We start from the raw sequence: 27571 nt of genomic DNA, 5'->3' as shown, positions 1-27571 counted from the left end.
TTTGTATCTATCCTCTCTTCCTCCCTTCCTCGGTCCTCCATCTCATTCCCACTGATCAATAAAGAATGATGGGGCGGCAACAATGGGATCACTAGACTATAACATTTTATTTAATCTAATCTAATTTAATCTAATCTAATCTAAATGGTTGATAGGACCTTTCCCAGTATAGAGTCTAGTTCTGAGTCAGAGGGACGTTCCGGAAAGTGGTTTTGCACACAATGCCTGATTTGGGAATACCTACAAATGCAAATGCAAATGCAAAAAAAGAAAAAAACGAAAAGGGTTGGCACCAACATTTTGCAACTGCTACTCTAAAAAAAACGCATCCATAATCACCATAGCCAAATGAAAATGTAAACACACGCACTTTTTGCGCAGATGCAAGTACTGCCACTAGCCTACCCATGTAGATCAGGACGAAGACCGAGGGAAGGGAGGATGTATAGAAGACGAATGAGAGGCACCCTCTCTTTTTCAAGATACCCGTGTATGTGTGAAAGGGGCCTGAACGGGCAACCAACCAACGGCGGTCATATTTTGTACCGATTTGAGGTACATCTAGTTAGACATTCTCTCGTTGGCCTGAAAGATTCGAGGAATTTAGATCTGCTTGTTCCAGAAGGTGGCAGCAACGCAACAAAGAGGATGCGTGCTGCTGTTGAAGGAAGAAGAAGAAGAAGAAGAGGAAGAAGAAGAAGACGAAGAAGAGGAAGGCGAGAAGAGTAAGTGAAATATAATGTAACAATAGTGAAGGCACAGGGGTATAGACATTATGATTATCGTCATAGTGAAGAGCTTGTTGTCATGCCCAACATATTGTGTCCTGATTTTATGGGTGTCATGCTTTTTCTTCTTGATGTAGCCTAACTTAGAATTGAACCAGCAACGGTAGGCAACAACAACATGACATGCAATGGACTTCCGAGATGAAAGTGTTTACAAAAGTTTACATCGCAGAGAATAAACATGGTCAGCAGTCAAGGTATGATGTGGTATGAAATTAACGCTAACATTAGCCTATATAGTTATTTCATTCTTACCGCTATTTCCTCCAACAACAGCTGATTAGAAACGGAAGCTAACAGTTATTTACTATAGTTTAATCAGAAATGGTAGGCCTATACAAGACCAGTTAGACGCTTGGAAACTGAAAGCGCATGTTAAGGTTACGTTAATTTGCTGTAACACAAACACGTAATGTACTTTAGAGTGGATGAAGACGGTAGTCTAAGCATTACATAGATAGACAGTTGTTCTGTGATGGTTATTATCGTGTTAGCAGAACAGCTGACTGCCACTTGAATAGCCTACCTCCTCCTGTTGCAGATGTGCCCGCCCAAGCCAATCGTTCATTGTTCCAGGTTCCATTTGAAGTGTGATGCTCAACGCAAAAAGGCTCCCAGTTAAAATAGTCTGGTCCCCTGGAAGATGTATTATTATGATGATGATTATTATTATTAATAATAATAACCCCATGTGATGATTTCTGGTGAATTTTGTGGAGAAGAGTAGGGTGGAGAAGGAGCAACTTCACACAGAGGACTGGACTTCAGAGCCCCCATAGGCCTGTGTTATGATTTTACAATTTGTCATCAAAACAGATGTTTTAAAAGTCGGCCATGACCAGCGACTGGCGGCCCACCACTGAACCACAAGCGCAGCTGAATGGAAATAACCGATTGCTAAAAAGAATCAAAGTTTAGCAACCATAGGCTACATAATAAGATGTCAACAAGCAGTGATCTACAGTAGGCCTAGCAGTTACAGTATACCATTCAAGGCAAGACATGGCAGGTGAAAACATCGTTTTGCTTCGGTTTGCTACCATAGCATGTATTCTTCCACACTACAATAACAAAGTCTGATTTACACATTTAGGTGTTTATTTCTTTACAATCTATTTAATTTAGCAGACTACACCTGACACGCACGTCGCTCACGTCGCCATCTTTTGTTCTTTTTTTCATCTTTTTGCTCCAACTGGCCCTCATTTATCAACTGAGCGTAGAAACCAGCGTACATCTGAGCCCAGAAATCATCTTACGACGGGGCTAACTTGTGATTCATTCTTTCATATCACTCCAATTCCAGCGTAAGTATAAACGTGTGTTGATAAATGTGGCGGCTGGAATATACAGTATATGCTCGTTTTAATGGCCTCGTCCCTAGAATTGAAGACATGACGGTGCATTATACATCCAAAAGAGATCATTAGTGATCTTGAGCCACAGTGATGTCCAGCTGAACCTTGTTCATTTTGACAGCTAGAATTGTCATCAAGGAAGGCGGGAAACTAGAGTGATTTAAGCGCAACAGACTTTATTTTCGCAGAGAGAACACATCATACTATTAATAGATTCATTATAAAACCATACTACACTGAAATTTGCCCTTTTAAAATAGTTACAAATATATAATTCACGTATGTTGCGTTTGCCTTAGAGAAAGTAGGCTAATCATCTCCTATATGGCTATCCTAAGCCATCAAATGTGTTAATATAATAGGCTACATTACAGCAGATAGGCTGCACATGTACAGGAAAGGTGTTATATCCGAGACAGTCCATGAATTCAACCCTTCAACTTTCTAATCCACCGCGGATTTACTGCTGCATGGTGCTATGCCGCCTGAAAAACTTGCGAGTTGAGACTAGACCCGAGATTTGAGCGTAGCCACTGATCACATTCAAATTCATAAATGCCATGGTTTGCGTGGAAACAAGCGTATGCCTGTCGTACGCCTGTTTTTGGTCATACGCACGTTTCATAAATGAGGGCCAATAAGACTATTTCAGTCTCAGCAGGCTTTTAGTTGCTTTATTTACAGATAGAACATTATGTTTAGGTTCACTAGTAAGTTCTTAACCTCTTACATTCCACGAAGTGAACTGCAGTTCAGACATGATATGATAATGTGTATCCTATGTGCTGGTGTAGAGTGTTAAACAGAAATAAAACTTTCTGGGGGAAAAGAAAGATGTGCACTAGAACAACATGACCATAACAGAGTGCATTTCCTCAAACAAAATATACACATCCCTCCCCTAGTTCACACTTCCAACTGGCCCCTATACAGAGCCTAACTATGGAGCAACACCGGTCCACCCATGTCCACATGAAGAGGAACAGCATGCCTAGTGATTGCAACAGAGCTCCCCACAAAACCACAAAAGTGAACGCATTGGGCCATAGCCTATTGTCGTTCGAGGTAATTTTGCTGTGTAAAATTGAAACAGTCTTTAAAAAGTCCTGCAACAGATTACCTGTAGTAAGATTGCATTATACACAATGCTAATCGGTCAATGTCCCTGCCTCCATGAACCGATTGTCAGTCTTCAGCTCATGCCCAAACTCCTCCACCACTGCTGTAACAAAAGTATGCTGTTTCCCTGTGATCGTTACCAGAAGTGTAGCAGGATGGATTACTCCGTTACGTAGATCGCGGATAAAGTGGGAGGCCAGTTCTTATTGAACAAGTGAGCTCCAATGCTAACAACGATGATACTGCTAGTAGCTTGGGACAAATTCTTGAAGCCATCCATACAATGAAAGAACACTTTGTGTCAAGATTTGATGGGCGCTATTCAGAGAGTGCAGGATGAAATGAAGGCACCGACCGGTTGATTGACTGAAGCACAAGATAGAATAAGCCTATTTCACAAGATGTCGCCACTGTGTAAACTAACTTCCTCTGGAACAGCTCAGTCTATAGGAAAGACAGAAACAGGAAGATGTTTTACCCTGCCAATTAAGGCATCATTAACATCAACTAGGCCAGACACCTGGACACTGTGAAATTGGCTCATTAACACCAATGAAGATGATATAGCCTCTCTGAAAACACAGACCACTTCCATGAAAGCGGCTATTGAAGAGCCAGTATTAAAAGTGGATGATTGGGAAAACCGAGCTCGTCGGTAAAATCTGCGCTTGGTGGGTTTGTCGGAGTCTTGCTTGGGAAATCCTTGAACTGCATCTTGTACCACAAAGCTGTAATTCTCTGCAAAATCCAGGATAATTCAGACTTAATTTGGTGCCAGCCGACAAGAATGCTGCTTGTTGTTTTGAGATGAAATGATGACTTGTCAGTTTGTCAGTCTTCTGAGACAGTATCAACAAAATCCATCAATGTGCTGGACCAATGTGCTGGAGCAGTTGAAAAGGTCATGGTAGGTGATACTGTGGTCTCCACTTGGCCGGGCAGACAGCATCAGTTTTATATTTTGATGAATTTGGCACATGCGGATTGTGTTCCTCGACTCCCCACAGTGACGCAGTAAGCCGAAGCATACAGAACTTTGGTAGTCCTCTTTTGTCTTCAGGAAATTAGGAAATTTTATAATTTTCGAAGACTTCATTCAAATTCATCAGGATCAGTCGTTTTTGTTTGTGTTCCCACACTCCTGGGTCATTGACTTAACAGACTTGTAGTCCTTTGCCTCTGGAAGTAATCTAGTAACTTCATTACTCTCATAGAATGTTTGGACTCTCGTTTCAATTTCTGGTGATACACGTTTCCCTCTCTGCGCTTCGGGTTCCTCAAGGAAACCATGGTCTTCCAATTTTCGGCCAGCTTTCATCTTGCATGGACACATTACTTTCTCCTCAGACCAGCTGTCAGGTACCAGAGTAAGTAGTTGGATCTGCATTTGCCTTGGGGAGATGGCAATCTTTTCTTACAGCAGGTCCATCAGAATGTCCATGTCCTTGCAATTTGAGCATTCTTCTTATGTTGATGAAGGCACACCACAAGCTGAGGAAATCTTCATTACATAGGCCGAGAAGGTCTGACAGGAGACACTCTAAGGTCTTTTAGGCTGGTGTTTAGTCTTGATACCTCTGAAGGTTGAAGGTTTCAAGTCCATAATATAGTGGCCTCTTCTGTTGGCTCCATTGGAGTGGTATGCAGGGCCTACCACCAGAGCTTTGACCAACAATTGTAACACATATTTTGACCAGGAACAAGGCTCAATGAAATATCACTAAGCACATTCAGTTGGGCAGTATCTTCCTTGCTCAGAGTGTTGAGGTTTTTTTGTTATTGCCTTCATATGTTTCCTCAGAGGGTCAATACATTTTTTTGCAGGAATTAATTGTTCTGAATGTAGAACATCCGATGATGAGTGCATATAGTTGCTTCTGGTCCAGTTTCATTCCGTGATCTGAGAAGTAGCAGTTCAACATCAGTTTCTGGCAGATCACTCAGTCTCAGGAGGTCATCATGCTTCCTTCAAAGAAGTGTGATGATATATTTGTAAGACATTATTCCAGAGTTGAGTTATTGACACATGAATTCAATGAATAAAAAACTACTAAGTTGAACTACTACCTGAAATACTATGTGGTTAGTATTTTTATTTTATTTTATTTTATTTGTAATGTATCTCGGCTGCATCGTAAAAGAGGATTACCGTCAATGTACTTTCCGAGAATCAAAATAATCAATCAATCAATCAATTATGAGTAGGGGTGGGAATCTCTTGGCACCTCATGATTGGATTCCGATTCAGAGGCCAATGATTAGATTCTAAACCGGCTATCGATGCATCTCGATGCAACAATGTTTTGCTACGCACTTCCTACTTTTGTGATGATCATAAAAGAAAGAAGATAAATTAGGCAATTCTTAGTGTTTCCCAAAGATGCGCTCAATTAACACCCTCCCCTCGATCGTCCTGTATCTCTACACTTGCTGCTTAACTGGGAACTTCATCGCTTGGGTTGACACTGGCTGGGACTCCCACTCCGGTACTTGGCATGGGGTCATTGTGGAGGCTGTCGGAAACGGTGCAAGCTTCAGCCTTCAGATTTATGCCATGCCTCACCAAATCTTTAATTAAATTCGACGTACTCCCGCGTTTACAGGCAAACAACCTCAAAGACTTACTACATGTGGAATTTTCTGGGTCCATTCTGGTAAAATATAGCCACACTTTAGAGCGTTTAGGTTTAGACATCTTTAGGCTCTCTGTCCTGACTCCTGAGTCCTGAGCTCTCAGTGGTGTGTGCATTGCCGCTGCCGTTTTTAACAATGAACACCAGAGGGCGTAATTAAGCAGCTGCATATTTGGTTGTACCGAAATGAGGCACTGAAATTCATATTGTATGTCAGGATGGTTACTACCGTTGATGTTCACCCCGGTCCCGTACTTGTACTGAGTGTCGGTACCCAACCCTAGTTACAATTACATGAAACAGTCTAGTTTTGAATGAAACACATCTTTTTTGTGTTCAAATAGTCATTCTGATTGAGCAAACCACTTTTTCTAATTGAATCAAGTAAAGTAAGCATTTACATTAGTGGGAAATCCAGGTCTCTCTCTCTCTCTCTATCTCTCTCTCACACACACACGCACACACACACACACACACACCTACACTTGTCTGTTGTCTATCCTATCCTTTTACCCTTGCTTTTCTTCACACTTCATGGGTGTAGGCAAAACACCTAATTTGACCTTTTCAGAATTTCACCTTTGATTAGGGTCACTAAAACCTTCCAAAAATTAACATGCGATTCCCACCAGCCCCCAAATTAGGCACATAGGCCCCCTGTCTATTAGTATAGTGATAGCCATACTTTTTAAATCTCTTAACTGAAACTTACATTGTGTGTTTATTGCAGAAACAGCCATGGCTCAGGTGGAGAAGAAAGGGGGTCTGTTGGGTCTGCGGACGTCATCCTCTAAAAGGCCACTAAAAGAGAAGGTTGTGCTGATGTATGATGATATCTTTGCGGTAAGAACAAAACTGTCAGACATTGCACAATTAAATAAAAAAAATCTCATTGCCATTGGCACTTTCTCCTCTGATTTGTGCAGAGTGTGTGAACAGTCGTGTTTAATTACAGTGGTATGCAAAGCACTGAATGGGTATCTGCTGGTTTTATTCTGCTCCTTATTCCTCTAGCCAATTTTGTGCGTCTAATTCAGCTTGAGCCATTGAATCAAAGATCCTCGATTACTAACAAGATAGAACAATGCAAATCATTACTATTGGAGCAAAATGGGACAGTTATGGTCTGCATTATGGGGAGTGTTGCCAAATAAACTTTCTCTCTCCACAAGCAATATGAGGAGATAAACACCATTGTGTTTACAACATTATTGTCTATGTCTATAACCATGCATGATAATCATTTAATTAGTCTGTGAACCGAACTAGCTAGCTAGTTAAGAGCTAGCTTAACTCATTCGCTGCCAGCCATTTTCAGTGCAGAGCGCTCCATACTGCCAAACGTTTTACAGCATTTTGACTGTTTTTCCAAGATCCACCGAACTGTGAGCTTTATGACTACGTAAGCATCTTCTTTCACCAGGAAAAAAACGGTGTGTTTCTGCCGTTTTCCATTCTTTAGTAATCGGCAGTAGAACATAGATTAGTGTTACTAAAAACGCTTGTTTTTGACCAAAAAATTGAGAAAACTATCTTTTTGTGAAAATCAACTTTTTAACATTAGCGTTTCGGGAGTATGTCAACCACGATTGCACTGTTATCTCATCAGTCTCTTCAAGGTTGCTAGGTACTCTAGCCTAATGGTTGCTATAGACTCTGAACAGGACAGTAGACTTAGCAACCTAGCACTAGCAAAGTCGTTGTCAGTCTGTATAACAATATCCAAATGTAAATGGATCATAGCGTTCAAGTGTTTTCCATCCTTGATGTAAGAAGTAATCATATTTATTCGCTGGACCGTGTGCAAACTAGATCCACTATGTTCGATTGCCAGGTGGTGGTGTTTGCTGTATGTCACTGCATGTGGCTCTGCAGGCAGATACTAATAGTCCAAATGGCACTGTCGCCAACTAGCGTTTCGGAATGCTAGTACAGTCTGTTTACAAGTCTGATTTTTAGTGAAACTCTGCCAGATCGTTCCCAAGCTTTCCAAGAGCCCTCGCAGTTGAAAAACGCAATTAACATCTATAGACGTCAATGGCAGTCAACATACTGTAAGTGTTTAAATTGACGTTTATAGACGTCAAAGGCAGTGAATGAGTTAAAAAGCTATGGCAATACAGCAATACGCTAACAAGTGACTAGTAGTTGATATGCTTAAACTTGATATTTTGTTGCAAGTTCACTTGAGTATAAACTATCCACTTTAACTAATGTCAGTCATGTTATTCAGCTGGTTCAGCTAATAGTCATTTCAAAGAAATTACACTTCTTCATTTAAAATGTGCTCGGCTGTGCCTTGCTCGGCTTTAACCTTCTCTGATTGAGCCCTTTGCAGATGGACCATTCTTATTTCAATTACTAATTCTAATTTAACCTTTTCACTGCATTCTTTACATCAGTAATCATATCGTGTGACAAATAAACATCCTTGTATCCTTGTAATTTTGGCACTCCAGTAGCGATGACCTTTAGTCTAATATTTCTGCCATGCCCCAACCTTGCTTCCTCTTATAAAACGGGTAGTTTCGATCTTTGATTATGATCAAGGCTTCGCTTCACTCGCTTCGTGCCTAACAACACCCCTCAGCTGTGCTATTCATGGGTTTCATCAGGTCCCTTTCCACAGGTGTATAAAATCAAGTACCTTGATTATCAATGCAGAGTGTACGGTGCTTGGTTAATACACCTGTGGAAAGGGACCTGATGAGGTCCATGAATATTCACGATATAGAACCGACTCTCTGGGCTTATTGCTTAAATAACCGTTGCATCATAAGCTTCACGGTGATATAAATTAATACATAAATGTGAACATTTGATGCATTGCACCAGAGTTAGCCTTAGGCTAGTTTACATCTGCAGTCCCACAGTAACTGATCCCTACTGCTTGATGGAAACCAAGCCAATATTTACAACATCTGGCCAATTCAAGGACACATTTACAACATTTAGCCAAATCAAGGACACAAGCACATCCTCCATTGCTTTGTTTCAGATCCATTATGGTAGTGCAAACAGCTGAAATTACAAAATTTGTGTCAGATAGTTATGGACTTCATCATAAGCATAAAGACTACAAAGGTGAATGGTACGCTGTTGTAAGTAAGGAAAGGTCTATATGGAGTGCTGCAGAGTCCTAATGACTAAGATACTATGTAGCACTTTCATAACGATAATTATTTAATGTAATTAATGTAGGGAATGTCCTTCTGAAGTTTTTGTTACCCTTTCCCACATTTAGAGGGACGATCCTGCTATCAGCAATCCTCGCTTCTGGGATGAACTCTTCTTGATGAAGGTATGAATGTTTCACTGTATGTATTGTTGATAGGTCTCTTCTCATAAAGCTTGCAAAACAAAGAACTGTATTGTCCTAGGTATCTTATCATAGTCTTTACAAATCAAAGGCCTATGTATGCGTACGCCTGCCTGTTTACTGTGTGTGTGTATTTATGCATGTGTATTTATGCGTGTGTGTGATCTAAACCTGAACTAACTGAACTAAATGAGAGATGAGATAAATATACTGTGATACTTCTCCCAATACTTCTCCCAATATGTGCAGGTTAACCTGGAGTACCTGGAGGCAAAACTAGAGTCACTTGATGGTGATGAAGTGTTGACGATTAAAAATAACATCAATAGTTTGTTTCACCACTGTATCCAAGCCTTAGGAGAGGAACATCAGATCAAAGTGGTCAATGCATTGCAGGTATGTCCAATGAATTTTGTATGAAAATTGGTTGTTGTTAATGGTTATTGTTTGTATGGTGCCACTGATAACATTGTTCTCCATGCAGCTTATTATAGTGCACTGTCAAAGCAGCTCTTCATTTTTATTCACCACAATTTGTCCTTTGACTTGCCATAATCTTATTCTGTTTGACTTGCCATAATCGTATTCTGTTTGCCCTTTGTCCATGCCTCTAGACTCTCTGTGCTTTGTTCAGAGGAGTCCATCGGAAGAATAAGTCAGCTACTGGCTTTGATATCATTAACATGCTGATGGGATTTGACAAGGCTGAACTGCGCATGAAGGTATGAAATAGAGACGTGGTTTACATTTATTTTGTCTTTTTTATCATGCACTGACATACAGTGAGTACCACTTTCATATATTCAGATATTAGTGCTGAAACCACTTTGTAAAAACAATAAAAGAAAATTCTAGGATTTCAGTCCTCTCACCTGCAGAAGGCCCATTTAAAAAGCCCATTGAACTTAATTATGGTGCATGAAAATGTACTCTTCTTCTTCTTCTTCTTCTTCTTCTTCTTCTTGATGTCTGACATCACAAGCAAGCAGTTTTGCTTTTTTAGTGTCTATTTCTAAGTTCAAGATTTTCATATGAAGGAGGGCACAACCATGCCTCATGTTCATGATAGCTCTTTGTTTATGCACAACCTCTCATAATTCATGAAAACCAAGAAAAAAATGATTTCCATTCTATGTCGCCTTTTAACGTAGAAACGTATGACCCAGAAAGAGATTTATTATCTCATTGTTGCATCATCACTAAGGAGAATCTGGCCATAAGGACCCTGTTCATGTTGTTCAGACCTTTTAATGACATTTTGAGTCTGTTAAGAAGCAAAAAATTGACATCCATAAAGACATGCTCCGCACATACTGTAAATAAACTTGACTTGACTTGACTTGTGTTGTGTTTGCAGGACCTGATGGAGAGATTAGACAGTCTGCTTTGTGGCGACGGCTCTGAGAGCTTGAAAAGCTTGTGCTTGAAGTTACTTCTTTGTCTGGTGACCGTAAGTACAATCTTGGCTCTTTGTAGTAACTTTGTAGTATTGCTAATAAATCTATATCATTACTTTAATCACGTTTATTCATTTAAGCAGACACTTTTATCGAAAGCAACTTACAACAGGAGACTTTTTGCTAGGAATTACTGCTTTATCTGTCAATACAATGCATGAGGATAGGAGGGCCAATAAGCTCCAATCAAAGTGTGATAGGAGGAGGTGGAGGAGGGAAGAGAGAGAAGCGTTTGTTAAAGGAATAGTTTGGAATTTTGGACCTTGGACCTCATTTCCAACTTAGCCGGGAAGATATTTTGTAATTGTTCACTGTTCATTTAATTTGTATTGTTATTATTTATTTGTATGTTGCTTTGGACAAAGGCGTCTGCTAAATAACCATAACCATAACCATATACAGTGCCCTCCAAAAGTATTGGAACACATGCTAAAGTTAACCATATAAAATCATCTTTTGGAAATTGATCTTAATGCTTTAAATCAAATAAAAGAGGAAATATTCAACCTTTAAGGACATCAATTTTCTTTGTGAATGAAAAATGTATTGTAATTAAATAAATATTTTCCTTAAAATACAGGGGTCATACGTATTGGAAAGCCTAATGATAAAATCCCCTTGGCCTTTGGAATTAAAATAACCCCACGTCATCACATAGCCTTCATCATACCAAAAGATTTGCATGGTTTTATTTCAGTTATTAGCTGTTAGCTAATTAGCTGGTTTGAATTGCATTGAACTCAAGGAGAATGATAAGCTAACAGCTGATAACTGAAGTGAACCAAAACAAAAGGGACTCGGTTAATTTTGTATTCACATTATGATTTCATTTGAAAGAGGACTTGGATCTTATTCTGGTGCACTTTAGCTCTGATGGGGCCTCAGTTTCCTTTCTGCTCACACTAGAGCTTCTCTGGGGGTCTCAGACCTTAGGCTACTGCTTTGGATTAGCAAAGCTATTTGCTTTGTTCTACCCTGCTCTCCTGCTCCACACACGGCTTATTCCTGGTCCACTCTGCTTTACACGTTTTTCTCTTTATACTAACAAAACATTTTATAAGAAACAACCTTCAGTTTCATGTTTTGTGTGTATTTGGTCAATGATACAAGTTTTGGTATTTAGATTTGAGGTGATATGTTTTGCTTTTCTCCAGGTGACTGATAACATCAGTCAGAACACTATTCTCGAATATGTGATGATCAACAGCATCTTTGAAGCAATCCTACAGGTATGTGTCAGCTTAACATTAGGTGGCATTTTTTATATAGGTTCCCATATTGGCTCAAATATGTATTGTCTTGATTTGGCTGTGTGTTGTTCATACGCTGGTAAGCCAGCATCTTCACCTGAATACTGGTATTCCGCAACCATTTTTATCTTGCTCTTATCAAATTATGTATTTTCCTCACTAGATTCTATCTGACGTGTCAAGCAGATCGCAACATGGATATGATGCTGTTGTCTTGTTGGCACTGCTGGTTAACTACAGAAAATATGAGGTAAAGTAAAAGTGCACACCTCCAGGAAATCCACAAATAGAACTCTGCAAAAGATCAAATCTAACCGAGTGTTATTAATCCTATATTAAGAACAAAAGTCTATTTGGTATTATTTTAAGTATGAAGAGACTAACCTAGTGTTCTCTCAAAAGATTATTTTTGACTCAATTTAAGAAGACTTAACAAGACACTGGCAGACAAATTAGCTTGTTTTCAGGATGAGACGTCTTAAATTGAGAAGAGTTTGACTTCTTTTAAGTCAAATGATGAGAAAGTGCTTGGTAAGTCTCTTCATACTGAAAACGATACCAACTAGACTTCTTGATTTTGATTTAAGATTAATTACACTTGATTAGATTTGACTACCGTAATTTCCTGACTATTAGCCACGGTTTATACCGTAATTTCCCGACTATTAGCCGCAGCTTATACATTGATTTAGCAAAATTTCTTCAGCTGTGTTAATGTGGTTTTGTTTCTTTTAACTTGCATGAAACACTGTCCTGCGGCTTATACACAATACGGCTTATATGCGGGAAATTACTGTAGATAAGCGGTTGCAGTGAACCTTGTGTACACATGTGACCCCCTTGTTAAGGAGGCTATTACATCAGGACACCTGTGTGTTTATGGTCAACACACTTGAAACACAAAACATGAAACCAATGATAATGACACATTTACCAGATAGAGCTAAGACCAGTGAAGACCTCTCTGTTGCCAGATGGTGGTGCCATGTCAGCCATGTCAGCCATTTTGGGCAATCAACAACATGTGAAGTTTCATCCAATTAACCAATGCATTGTGACTTTACATTTCCTGTTAATTTGACATATTTAAATTCATTGCGTTACCATTTTCACACATTTCAATATATCAACAATTTCCTCACCATTCAACATAACCAACATCTGGACATTGTATATTTTGTCATGCATCGCCAGCACAATTACTATTATTTCTATTGTATGAGTGTGTGCATATATTACTATGCACACACTCATTTGCATAAACACACGTTTTTGGATGGAGATGGAGTAGGAGATGGAGACAAATTGACAAACGTGATTTATTTTTGCGGAGAGAATATGCAGGACTGTGTGGCTCTGCGGCACAACCATCTGACAACTTTGCTGTACCATTCTTAGACTGTTTATCAATTTATTTCACAGGTGTCCTGATTTTTAGGGGCCAAGCAGTGAAGCTGCGAAGGCACCCATTGCGTTTGTTAGTTTTCTTCTTATTAGGCTGTATTACGCCATGGCAGTTTATTGCAGCCCATAGAACCGTCTGGTAAAAAGTCGTTGCATGTCGGCATCTCAGCAACCCTTTCATGCATCAAAAGCAAACTTAGCACATAGACTCATGACCCCGTTAGGAGGAGGCTGTAAAATGTATGTGACCTGTGACCTGTGACCTCTAGTAGGCACTGCAATTGGCAAAACTGCATTTTGACCTGTAGCTGTTGATGTGTTTGGAATTAAAACTAGTGGTGTTTGGTAATACTGTGAGACAGGCTGACACAGGCTGACACATGCAAACTTGTGACATCAACATAATAAACAGACTGGTTTCTGTAAATACTGATGGAAGTCTTAATGCCAAGACATCCCACTTAAGATGTCACTGTAATTAATCTGACTGACATCTTGGATTTTTACTGAAACACAAAAAAGTCAAGCCATCTGTTATCTCAGCCAATCTTGGGTTGTTTGACATGAAACTTGCTCTAACTGTTTGCAGCTCTATGTCTGATGTAACAACATTGAGTTACCATGACAATTCAAGTTTGCTGCTTGGCCCCCTCATGGTTGCTTGCAGCTATATTATTTTATTTTATTTTTTATTTGTTTTCTGTGTGCTTTGGGAAACTTTAACTTGAGATCTACTTGATCAGAGAAACATCTCCTGCACCTTGACTGATTTCTTATGTGGATGACTTGGAAGTAAATCCAAATAAAGCAACTTTATGTCTTTTTGTTTTATTTTTACTTTATAAAGCAAGCCTGGATTTAATAATAGTGCTGAGAATATATGCAGGCCTTTTAGGTGCCCTGTAGTATGTGATGGATGACCGTTTCAGTTTTATTTTGGTGAAATTGTTTGACTGTTTTCAAATGTACAATTTTATTTCTAAATTCAAATATTTGATGTTTCAGTATTAATCTATGTTATCTTGTATTTACAGTCAGTGAATCCCTACATTGTGAAGTTATCTATTGTGGATGATGAGCCTACATTAGATGTAAGATACAATTTTATTTTTTCCATTTTAAATGAGCAAGGAACCAGAAGGATCAGTGTAGTATGATTTTGTCTCCTTCTAATTATAAGTTACGATTGGGACATCAGGACCTTGTCCTTGTTAGGACCTTGTTAAAGAGCTAAACACACCCACCGACTAGCATTTAATTATGCATCCCTAATTGATCTCACAATTTAATTTAAATGGTGTTAAATGTGAATTCATCAATGTGTTATCAACACCTGTATTTTCAACAACAAAAAAATGGGTCTACATAGGGCCAGTCTCCCCAGAGCAATTTTAGAGTTGAGTTCTCCCACACAATGCTTGCATTTGAGTTTCTCATGCATCACCATTGCTCTGCTGTGAAATGACAGCTCTGCTTTACAGTTGATTGAACCTGTTTTGTTGCTTTATTTCACTAAAACGTTCCCACACGTTTGAAAGTTTTGCCGTCACCTTCACCTCCCCCTGCTTCTCACTCTGTTGCGCCATCATTCATACGTTATTGAACGTTTGTGTTGAGTTGCCAAGGACTTTATTATTATAGTCCGGTTACCATTTGTCGACTAATCGGTGCAGCCTTAGTAGTAGTAGTTCTGCTTGAGGGTGGAATATACCAGCATGCTAATTTGACTTATTGCTAGTAACTTAGGTATCATACAATCTGCCCTCATCAAATAGTTTTTTTCTGCCACTAGCATTAAACTATGCAATAACTTTCTCATGTTTTGCCAGGGAATGGGCATGGTTGTCCATCAGGCATTGACAGAGTACAACAGGTAAAAAAGTCTAAGAAACTGAATTATGCCTATTTCATGTGTTGATGTTTTATTTGTATTGATGTTTAATTATATTCTTTTGTAGACAGTATAAAGACAAAGAGGAGGAGCATCAAGGAGGTTTCCTCTCTGCACTTTCTAGTATGGTACGATCTTTTGTTAAAACGCAGTTTGTTCAGTAATGCCTGACACACACACCAGACACATTTGAATGTACTCTCTATGTGACATCACCTTCACAGGTTGGCAGCATGTTCGTAGCAGATGCAGATGAGAAGCTATCAGTCCAGTAAGCTAACAAAATTTACTTCAGCCTCACTACTTAAAAGTCTACTGTGTAAGGTTTTCAGTTGTTTGTCAACAAAATCAACATTTGCCATTCATAAATGTGTTCCCATTTGTGTTTAATTACCACCACCACCACCAGTTCATGGCTATTGGCTTAGAATTCCTCATTTATATAGACATAGCTGGGGTTGAGACTCCATGCAAGTGTGCTAGTGATGGCTCACTACCGATCCTGGCATTGGGGATCGGGCCGATACTGGGACCATATACTGATACTAGTACTTGTAAAAATTCTCCGATACCACCCACAGATGCTACTTACTGTAATTGCACAGTTCTGCCTAATCATAATAGCCTCGGCTGCTGCTCTTAAGAAACTGCCGCTACGCTTTCATGAAGCCTGCTCGTGACGCTTATTTCAGTCTTGAACATACACTTGAACATACAAGTTACAACTAACTAGATTCATGGATCTGCGTGAAATCTATGCAACTAACACCCTCACATGTATGGTTAATAATCTTATTCACATTTAATTTTCTGATGTTTAATTTTCTGTTTCATCTGATTTTCAGAACAAATGAGGCCATACTCTTGGCCCTGTATGAGGCAGTACATCTGAATAGAAACTTCATCACAGTTTTGGCTCAAGTAAGTGAAACAATTGTTGTTAGTCATTCTTTTGACATCTTGTGAATGTGTCACTAAATCGGACTTATATTGACATGTTGTTGTCTGTAACACAGAGTCACCCAGAGATCGACATGGCTGCCACATCTATAGATCCAGTTCCAACAACTCCCACAACCCCATTGGGTACAACACCACCTTCCCTGGACTGTGAGTTTGTACTATCATATTCAGCTAGGGCTGGACTTGCACAAAAAATTGGCCCTGGAATAAGTAAGGGTCCGGGGGTTCCTTCACTGAGAAAACCTTGACATTCTGGCTGTTAATCACACCATTTGAATGCAGTTTGGGAGGGTCATAAATACCTACTTAGAGTAAGCAGGCTCGCCCTCCGCAGAGTCATGTTATAATAAGTCTTACATTTGATGGTAAGAATTTTAGGCCCAAAAAAGTCATAAAACATCTGGATTTTCCATACAAGGTCATAAATTATATTTAGTCACACGTTATATTCATATGCTCGTTCATTCATTGGTTCTACCATCACCTTTTCTCCATGAGAAATGCACTGGTGGCCGCATTCATTCATTCCGCTTGTTGTAGTTCTGTCTACAGTTCTGTAGTTGATGTTCCACAACTACAAGGTCCATGTGGCAGTGTAGCAAATAAACTTGTCAGAAGGACTTTCACAGAAACCCTCACAAACTTCGAACTTCCAAGCTTCACTGCCAATGTTTTATTTTACATCAAATGTTGCACCAGAGAGTATGAGTCTTCAAGCAATGAAATGAATTTCACTGTGTGGCAACAATTAAGCAGTTATTTATGGACATGACTTAAGTATAACATTTTTAGATGGAAGGTGTTATTTTTTTTCTAAATAGATGCATGTACTGATTTTGCCCAGATAGTTTATGTGTATTGAAATCTGACAGAACATTTTCCTCTCTTTCTTCAAAGTGATTAACTCCGCAGAGCTGCCCCTTGACCCGAATTTGCAAACCAGTAACCTTCTCATTACCTTCCTCAAGTACTCATCCATTGTCATGCAGGACACCAAAGGTACCACATTATTGTAACTTTAATCATTTACATATTTTGTACTCTTGACAAATTCTTCGCTGGCCATAGTAGCCCCATTTACACTAGTCCCCTTGAACTAAAGCCTTGAAGTATTTCCCCAACATCAGGGCTAGAGTTCCTGATGCATTTTCCCAACATCAGGGCTAGAGTTCCTGATGCATTTCCCCAACATCAGGGCTAGAGTTCCTGATGCATTTTCCCAACATCAGGGCTAGAGTTCCTGATTCATTTACACTGTGGGCCATGTAAACAGCTAAAATATCAGTTGTAGAGAAATGGAGTAAAACAGCAAGCATTAGCATGACATTAGCATGATTACTAGGGATGTCCCGATACCAATTGTTTTCAAACCGATACGAGTACGAGTATTTTGATTTGTGATTCGACCAACCTGACGATTTTGACTGGAGTAAAGGCAGGGAAGGGTAACATTTCTCATTTAAGTATAAAAAGACAAATTGTGTGACACACAACAATAACTACACACTCAACCAAGTGTATGCCACATGCCTAGTTTGGCTGAACTATAGTTTAAATGGAAAACCGTACGTGTGAGGGTTTTAGCTGCATGGATTCATTGGATCCAAGTTAAGGCTTGTTTAAGCCGGGTATAGGGTAAATGCTCCCTTGGCCCACAATGTAAATAGGCCTATTTTCACTCTTTCTTTTTGTGGTCCATTTATTAATTTGCCAATGTTGTCTGTGTAAATCCCCCCCTCTATATTTCACAGATGAACACAGACTTAATAGTGCTCGACTGTGTCTGATTATCCTGACTTGTATAGCTGAAGTAAGTTTTACTCTCACATTCACACTTCTGTTACATTTATGTTGCGAAGTCATTTAAAAAGCATCCTGCCCTTTTGTTCACTTTTTTTGAACACACTGCTATTCATTTTAACACAACTGTACAGAACTTTTGAAAATGAGGACTTGCCACCTCCTGTTACCAAGCAACACAGCATATCACTCGAGAGCCAAGTTCAGTGAGAGAGGCTAAATGCCCCTTTGCACATAATCAATTGTATAGCCTACTTGCTTGTCTATACGTCACATGCTAAGTTAACCTATTCCATTTTCTCACTCAATAACTGTCAGTGTGACGTATGACTTTTTTTCTGTTAATTATTGGCAGACCATACCATATCCCTTACTTGTGTTTGCCGCGCACATTCTGAAATTAATGGCTAAATAATTGATAATCATATAATGAAGGTGACATGTACCCAAGAAAGTCTTACATTTTGTACATTCATCATCATCATCATCATCATCATCATAATCATATATTCAGTCACAGTGACAAAAACTGAAGTGTGACAACATGCCCTCCCCCATCCAGTTCATGGGGTATGGTCATGAATGTATCCTTAATATATATTTAACATATTCATCATATAAACTCTTTTATCAATTTTACTTCATGTGTACAGGATCAGTATGCTGATGCTTTTCTCCACGATGACAACATGAATTTCAGAGTGAATCTCCATAGAATGGTATGGGCATTCATTATTTCTATATTTTTGTATGGTTCTGGTTATTACCTCCGCCAAGGAGGTTATGTTTTCATCAGGTACCGGCGTTTGTCTGTTTGTTTGTTTGTTTGTCTGTCTGTCTGTCTGTCTGTCTGTTAGCAAGATAACTCAAAGGTTGAAAGGATGGATTTCGATGAAATTTTCAGGGAAGGTCAGACATGACCCAAGGGAGAAACCATTACATTTTACACCGTCGGGATTCCGGAGCCGTTTATGTATGACAACCTAGGAAGAACAATACAGGCGGAGGTCTGCGCTCTCTGAGTGCTTTTCTAGTTTTGAATATTTACTGTTTTTTTCCTTAGCCCATGAGGCACAGAAAGAAAACCGCAGACAAGAACAGCCCATCAAGACCCCTTGTGTGTGCAGTGCTTGGTAAGCAGTGAAATATATTAGGTGGCTTATTTCGCATCATATCATTTATGCATGTGGTCAAATAATATAATGAATCTTATGTTTATTAATTATTTTAGCCTACTGACATTTCAACATTCTACAGATAAAGGGCCCTATTTTGATTATCTAAAATGCAAAGTCTGTGGCGAAAAGCTTGAACTCAAAGGAAAAGTGAAACTATCATCACCGTGGTCTGACAAAACGCTTCCACACAGTTATTTACTTTCACTATTGATTGACAAGTTACAATTGAAAATGTAGCCTGAAAAAAGAAAGCCTTACCCCAATAATGTTAAATAAAAATCCTAAGGCTGGAACTTCCGGGTCACACTATAGATGGCTGCTTCCCAACAGTTTTGATCTAAAAACCCTGAAAACACTGATAACAAAGTTGATAACAATAAAGTGAAACTTAGTGAACATGAGCAAAAACAGGGTTTACTCAAAAGGCAAGAAACCACAATCTACGAGTGAAGATACTAAAGAATTGTTACAACACATGGCTAGCCGAGGCAACTCCCTCGCTCCCAGGTGAAGATGAGGGAGCAGATGTTAGGTGGCAAAGTATACTGAACAAGCTCAAGGACCTCAGACAGGATAATAAACAACATCTTACAGAGATCAAACAATACACTTGAGCAAGCGAAAGGACGGTTTGATGGAATTGAAACAAAGCTGTTGGCAGCTACGACACTATAGAAATGGCTATCCCAACACCAGGTTAACATGGAAGCTGAACTAATTGACCAGGAAGGTTGGACACTCAGAGAAGACATGAGGATCTATGGCATTGCTGAAGAAGAGGAGGGAGATAACATGATTGACTACTGAGAGATTCAATGGAGACTCAATTGATTTTTTCTCTTTTTTTTTAGATCTCATGGTTGAATTCATTGTGACCCACATGATGAAGGATTTCCCCATGGATCTATACATGTAAGACACCATCTACCATTAGCTTTCATCAGTCATATTTATGGTTTATTTTTAACTGAAAGATGATTAACAGTACTGTAAGAGTAACTGTTCTAAGTAAAGTGACGACTTCTATTTCTCGGTAATGTAAAGCTATTGTTCAATAGAAAGGTGATCAGGAAATGTGAATGGCCTTGTCTCTCTTTGCATGCAGGCATTGTGTTCAAATCATCCACAAACTTATTTGCTACCAGAAAAAGTGTAGAGTCAGGCTGCACTACACATGGAGGGAGCTGTGGTCAGGTACGGGAATAGATATATATATTATTTATTATTATTATTTATAATATATATTTCACTGTCATGTGTTGCTGATAATGCAAATATTCAACTCTCAATGCTTCCATGTGAAATAAGTAAGGGATTAAGTATAAAGAGTGCTGGTCATTATGTCCTGAGAGGTCAGGGCGAATTAGACCCGCCAGCGGGAGGGGTCTTGCTTCATCCCGAAGGGATTTATTTTCCCTATAATGACCGGCGTTCTATACATTATCCTGCTTATTACACTAACTCAACATAATCACAAACACTGATGTGCTTGAGAGAGGTGCTTGGTGTTAGTACTATATATGATGATTTAGACGGTGGTCATATGTAGCCTTCATTAATGGCATACTATCTAACAAGAGCATAGGATTACTGCTCAACTACCCGGCTACGATTTAAAGGGACACTTCACCGATTAGCTTTATATCTTTAGAAAACCAGTAGTGTTTTTGAATGGTGGTGCATCATTCCCTCAGTTTGCCTTGAGATGGGAGAAATACAGATTTCAATGTTGGACTTCCTGCTTTCAATGATGTAAAAATCATCATTCTACATCATTGAAAGCAGGAAGTCCTATTCATGGGTTTCATTGAAATCCGAAAGTTGAGTTATACCTGGAGTTTATAACAGGAAACATCAGTCGTTTTTAACTGTTTGGATTTTACTTACTTTTTCTCCAAGTACAATAACTGGGAATTGCTGTATTTCTGGCAGTCACATCCTGTTGATACCCTGCTGCTTGTTCATTCATGTTGTCTTTAGCGCTCATCAACCTGCTGAAGTTCTTCTTGTCTAACGAGACAACCCTGTTGGTTAAGCACAACATCTTCCATATGGCACTACAGGTAGGACACTGGTTTTCACTATTTTCATTAATGTGGCCTTTATTTTCCTTAATGTGTGGATATGGGCCTGTTTTTTCAGAATGTTATGGTGCTTCATAATTCATTTGTTGTAGATGCACATCTATAAAACATCCGATACGTCTTCGCTCGTTTTACGCTTGCAGATTTCTCTGCAGAGCTTCCCGTACAGCATTAGCATATATATTTTACAACACTCCTCAATTGGTCAGTCTGCCTTTTCACGAGCATGATTGCGAGACTGGAGACTTTCTTTTAATCTTTCCTTTTGCTTTTTTATGTCAACACATTGAATGGCCTCTGTGTATGAAATGTGCTATATGAATAAACGTGCTTCATCTTACCTTTAATCCTAGTCCTTTTCTACCGTCACTCCTCCTTTATAGGTAATAAACCTTTTTAACATGTTCATCACATATGGAGACACGTTCTTGCCAACGCCTAACAGCTATGATGAACTGTACTATGAAATTGTGAGAATGCACCAGGTCTTTGACAACCTTTACTGCATGGGTAAGTGACTTATACTCTTATGCCCTTACTTACCGTTTTATTTGTATTTTCTCAGTGTAATAATAACTATTTTAATTGTCAAACAAGCAAATTGGTAAGAAGAAAATGGTAGTGAGCATATGCTTAATTGTCAAGATTTCATGGGGCCCTTGGAAAGTGTTCCCTCCCACAAGGGGTCCAAAGGGCCCCAACATTTGGAGAACTCCTGAATAACAGTGCTGTGGCGCCGACACACCACACATGGCATTTTTAGTGTGATATCTTCAGTGTGTGTGTGTCTATAATATATATATGCAATAAGGTACCCTATTGAATTCATTCTTGAAATTTCTGTAGTGCTTAGAGTCTCCACCAATGCTGGACAGTGGAAGGAGCCAGCCAGCAAAGTAACCCATGCATTGATCAACATACGGTAAGTGTTTCGCCCCTCATTTCTTATTGCAATCTTTCTTAACATAGCAAGCACCCATACCAGACCTAAAGCTGATAATTGATTTGAGATGGATCTACATATTATGATATGATAAGGACCCTAGCACTGAATGTGCAAAGCCCTATTGTTCCTGTAGGGATGATTATAATAGTACTTGCATGTAGGGGTATTGCCTTGACAAAGGGGCAATACCTTGTAATGACATTGGATCATCATTGTATTCGTTCTGTCCTCTTACTGAGGAAGAGGTTTCTGTATTTCAAGCCATACAACAAGTCCATCCTTGCTTGAATCTTGATGCTTACAGTATGTGTTTATCACTGTGGATTGTGCAGTAAGACATTTGTTACATTTACACATACAGTGTGTAATAATAATGTATTCTTTCAGGGCCATTGTAAACCATTTCAGTCCTAAGATTGAATCATATGCTGCAGTGAACCACATCTCACAGCTTTCTGAGGACCAGGTAAGCGTATTGCTTAATTCTTTATGATGTGGAAGGTTTTATTTTAAAACAAATATGGCCACTTTTGATTGACTGATCAATGCAATGCATGTGTGGTATGCTATCCAACCTAAATAGCTCTCCTTTTGTTAATTGTTTTGAACGAGTGTTGTTAACCATGGAAGTATTATATAGAACTGGGTAGAGGGAGGAAGTACCGCCCTTACAATGTATAGTACAACCGTATGTCAGCAATGTAGATTGGTGGTTGAGCTTACAAGTTCCAACAGAGAAACTCAGCCAATCTATACAGATGAGATCATTTATGGCCATCAGAACAAGCACCAGAGGTGGGACAAAGTCATTGTTTGGCAAGTCACAAGTTAGTCTCAATTCATTGCCCTCAAGTCCCGAGTCAAGTCCCGAGTCAAGACAGGCAAGTCCCAAGTCAAGTCCAAGTCAAAGGCCAATAAGTCTCAAGTCAAGTCCCAAGTCCTACGGTCTGACTTTCGAGTCCTTTCGAGTCTTTTTAAAAATCGAGTGAAACAGGTATTTTGTCAATTGAATTTGTGTGTGCTGAAGAGATTAGATTGAGATGCAAATCTGTCTAGCAGAAATGTCAAATGGTATCTCTAGCACATTCTCAATGAAATATAGGCCCTATGTGTTAACATATGTGCTCAATTTGTTAAGAAACCACTGATAGGCCTACACAAGCTGAAATAGTTTTAAAACGTGTGACCATGTTTATTACATTACAAAAATAGGCAAAGCCGTATTGCCATAAGGGGGATACAGATAACTCACAGCAGTGGCAATCCTAGTCTCTGCTCAAACCTCCAGTCCACACACACAGAAAATGGTGTGTCTTGTGTCTATTTCATATTTTGAATTCATAAACTTGACATATTTTGTTAACAATTTATAGCATTTTAGGATCTGCATAATTACTTATAGCTAAAAATATTCAGTAATTTGAATACTTCATATTGATTACACTTGTCTTTAATGATATTACAGGGTGGTGTGTATGTCTAATTGAGTGCCTGTCACTTTAAGAAGTACGTGAACGTAATTAGGTTTCATTCGGTTAGAAAAATAGTCACATAGTTCAAGGATATATGTTTTCATTAAATAAAATGAATGTTCAAAAAACTGACAAGGTAAAGAAAATATTTCTGATGTCATAGAAAATATCTTGCAATGTTAACTTCTATGATTTTGGTAGGTTACCGTGGCATGGCATTGTTGTCCCGTTCACTTTTTCCTTGGTCATGTTTAATTGGGTGGGTGCTTAACTTACTCTACCATGACATGGAGTTTGATATGTATCCAATGAGTAACAACCAGTGCTCAAAATAAAACGTTATAGTAGCCTATTCTCCTCCTGATAATGTTAGTGGAATGGATTTAATGTGAATGTACACAAAAAGACGCAGTGGCTATATGATACAGCGCATGTTTGAGGTGAAAATGTTCCACCTTTTAAAAGCCTAATCCTAATCGTGGTTAAATCCATCAATTAGACACCAGAATCAGTAGGGTAGGCTACCAGTTTTGTTTCATAGTAGCCTACCAGGCATGTCAAAAGCAGGCTAGGATGAAGCTGGGAGGAATTTAACAAGTTCGACACAGTCAGTCGTTTCTTGTTGGTCTCCACGTAATTTTTGTAGGCAAACGAATTAACGAAATAATCTTAGGTATCATTTTGCTGGCGCATTCACGTTCGTTGTCTGGCCCTGCGTGTTGTCTATCTTGTTCCGCGTGGTTGGCCGCTGTCGAATCAAAACAATCTACAGTAAGTGATTTGATTGGATTTTGTGCCGAATACGCGCATTGTCTCACGCACAGGCGCACACACATAAATATAGATAGATCAGTCCGTGTCTACATTTTATCTTTTTGTCTTTCGTTTTTTTTATGGGAAGTAGCAAGTCTTTACAAGTCAATAGGCGCAAGTCCAAGTGAAAGTCCGAGTCATTGATGTTAAAGTCCAAGTCGAGTTGCAAGTCTTTTTATATTTTGTCAAGTCGAGTCTAAAGTCATCAAATTCATGACTCGAGTCTGACTCGAGTCCAAGTCACATGACTCGAGTCCACACCTCTGACAAGCACCTAATTGGGGCTTGTTTGTGAAAGTGGTGACTTTGAGCATTTGTCAGAACCGGTGTCACGCAATCCAGCAAAAAACAACAGCAAAAATTTCACTTTAATAATAAACTACATCTTTGTACAAAAGGAACAAAGTAAAAAAAACAAAAAAAAATGGATGGATTAGAAGAATACATTTTTGAGGCCATACATTTTCCAATGTATATAATAGGCTACATTAATATCTCATAGCCATCAGATGGCACCGTTTCACTGCTTGCTTGCATCAGCTATAAAGCCCAAAGTGCAGTGCCCTGCCGTCTACTACTGTCCATGAAATATTTAATTTAGAATACTTTGCTGGATTGTGTGACACCATCTTGGACACTATTCTTAAAGGTATACTATGCAACGTTTTTCAGTTAATCAATTCGTTCCATACTGTTATATATGATTAAATGAGTCATTACCGGTCGAACAGTGTTTTTTTTTGGCCGCTCTAGTGGTCTGTAGCGGTAAAACCACACTTGCAACTTCAGGAGACACCGGGCACGCACCCATGCTCTACTCCAGGAAGTGTCATGTAAAGTCTCATGAAAAGGCACGGCAGACTGACCGATTGAGGAGTTTTGTCAAATATACACGCTAAAGCTGTAGGGGAAGCTCTGCAGAGAAATATGCAAGCATAAAACGAGCGAAAATGAAAAGTGAAAGCGAAACCGGCGCTGAAATCGCCAATCCTGCATAGTATACCTTTAAAGAAGGTGGCTAACAGACAGAAGCTAATCCTCCAAATCTTGGGAACAGGCGCTGTTTAGAGCATGATGGTATTTTTTTTTTTTTTTTTAAATATATAACTAATGGCAACAAGTAATAATTTGACCTGATAAAACATCTGAGAGAGCAGCTGAGATTACATTTTTTTGCTCATGAAAAGCTATGGCTACATGGCCCCAGCTGTGGCGTGGTGTGGCTGGCTGGGGCGTCTGCACCGTACACCGGTGACCCGGGTTCCATTCCTGTTCTCTCTCCCATTCACTTCCTGTCTCTCTCAACTGTTCTATCAATAAAGCCATAAAAAGCTAAAATGTATATATACTTAAAACAAATATTTTATATAATAAAAAAAAGCTATGACTACGTGATTTCTTGAAGAATACATTGAAAATATTGAAAAATTTAAATATTCTAGAATGCAAATTATAATACTGTTACTCATGGGCCCTCTCTGAATGTTTAACACTCTGTAAAGCGCCATTTGATTTATTCCTCTTTTATTCAAAGAGTTTTGCATACGACTGTACCTTCATGTCTTATCACTAACGGGATGTGCAGGGGTTGCATGAGCTCTAAACAGTTTCTTATTTGCTGTGGATCAAGAATACCTCTTTGAAAACTGAATTTGTTGTCCAATAGTCAATTGCAAGAGGTTGTTAGCATGCTCATCACTGAATATTTAGCATGTTCTTGGTGCGCCTGCCTTACATGGTGTTTCTCCCCTTAGGTGCTAGAGGTCGTTAGCATGCTCATCACTGTTTCTCTCCTTAGGTACTAGAGGTCGTTAGTACGCTCATCACTGTTTCTCTCCTTAGGTGCTAGAGGTCGTTCGCTCCAATTATGACACACTGACCCTAAAGTTACAAGACGGACTTGACCAATTCGAGCGATATTCCGAGCAGCCGAAGGAGACGGCGTTCTTCAAAGAGCTGGTGAGACTCGTGTTCATATTTTGTGCTGAAATTCCAAGATTTTAGAGGCATAGAAAAACAAATTCAGCATATGTAAGACAAAGGAAGGTAAGCATCAGAGACAGCAATTACTAAACTAATTTTAGAGTACAGACTGGCACTTCTCTGAAACCCACCACAAAGGTTTGAATTTTCCTAAGTAGGGAACTTCAGAAAATTCCACTCTGAACAAAATAACAGGAATTTCACAAACACATCTGATATCATTAGGGAGGTTTCCATAGGAATATCTTTAGAAAACCAGTCATGAAAACCAGTAATTGTTTATAAATGGTCTTGCATTTGGTTTCATTGAAATCCGTATTTCTCCCATCTGAAGGCAAACTGAGGGAATGATGCACGGCCATTCAAAAACATGACTGGTTTTCTAAAGATGCAAAGCTTAATGCTAATCGGTGAAGTGTCCCTTTAACCCCCTATAAGCACACCATTATGGAAACAGTGGCAAGCTCCCATATTCCAGGAAGAAACCTTGAGCAGAACCTGATCCCATCTGCTTCTGGCTGCAACTCTAATAGCAACAGTCAAATGCAAAATTATCTGAAAAAGTAGTCTAAAAGATAAAATGGGTTAACTGTGTTAAGTGCTCATATACAGGTATGTTTTCAGGTCTTTTTTAAAAAAGATTTTCACTGAACTCACCTGTTTGATGTACAGACTGAGGCAGGGTGTTCCATAGCTTTGGTGCATAATGGATAAAAGTAGCTTCTCCATTGGTAATAGACAGACATGTTGTGTGGACATCATATACACAACACTAGGTAAGCAAATAGGGACATACTGTAACATAGACCAGTTCTCTATGCTTAGCTTGTGTAGAGGAAAAGTCCACTGGCTAAATGCCATTTAAATTTCTCTTACTTTTTTCCGCTTGTGTTCTTTCGGGCAGGTACGTTCCATCAGCCTGAATGTGAGGCGGAATGTGTCTCTCAACACTCTCAGCCAGGACGTGCTTCTCAAAGAATTCTCCTCTATATCTTGAGATACGTTAATCACAGAATGAATGCAATGTAAAGTGACGAATAAAGTACAGTGTTTTACATGATCCTCCCTCGCTTGTACATCTGGTGTTAGATAAATAAAATGGCTTCATACTCA

At 39.2% G+C, this 27571-nt stretch overlaps 1 protein-coding gene across 2 annotated transcripts; it reads left to right on the top strand.

The window, feature by feature from the left end:
• The first annotated feature begins 648 nt into the window (after window positions 1-648).
• Window positions 649-27571, top strand: armh3 (armadillo like helical domain containing 3). 2 transcript variants are annotated; one of them, XM_062555953.1, is made up of 27 exons: window positions 704-725; window positions 866-985; window positions 6629-6741; window positions 9143-9199; window positions 9467-9613; window positions 9832-9939; window positions 10575-10667; window positions 11829-11903; window positions 12088-12174; window positions 14363-14419; window positions 15158-15201; window positions 15287-15347; window positions 15444-15490; window positions 16065-16140; window positions 16236-16329; window positions 17080-17181; window positions 17934-17992; window positions 18636-18701; window positions 19046-19115; window positions 20012-20072; window positions 20266-20354; window positions 21141-21223; window positions 21628-21754; window positions 22091-22166; window positions 22578-22656; window positions 26318-26434; window positions 27363-27571. In XM_062555953.1, exons 2-27 carry the CDS (start codon window positions 970-972, stop codon window positions 27453-27455), a joined length of 2097 nt encoding a protein of 698 aa, XP_062411937.1. In that variant the 5' UTR covers window positions 704-725; window positions 866-969; the 3' UTR covers window positions 27456-27571. The 2 variants fall into 2 exon arrangements, with proteins under 2 accessions (XP_062411938.1, XP_062411937.1); XM_062555954.1 differs by lacking the exon at window positions 866-985 and having other exon boundaries at window positions 649-725.

This window comes from Sardina pilchardus, chromosome 15, assembly GCF_963854185.1.
Source record: "Sardina pilchardus chromosome 15, fSarPil1.1, whole genome shotgun sequence".
Lineage (NCBI taxonomy): Eukaryota > Metazoa > Chordata > Actinopteri > Clupeiformes > Clupeidae > Sardina > Sardina pilchardus.
The sequence above is the reverse complement of the archived record's forward strand: the minus strand, read 5'-3'. Positions and strand labels throughout refer to the sequence as shown.

What these genes read in the sequence shown, in the direction of transcription:
- armh3 (XM_062555953.1), top strand. An exon ending in TCTCTGCACTTTCTAGTATG is followed by an intron (nt 15,348 to 15,443) that starts GTACGATCTTTT and finishes TCACCTTCACAG; the next exon opens with GTTGGCAGCATGTTCGTAGC. An exon ending in TGACAACCTTTACTGCATGG is followed by an intron (nt 21,755 to 22,090) that starts GTAAGTGACTTA and finishes AAATTTCTGTAG; the next exon opens with TGCTTAGAGTCTCCACCAAT.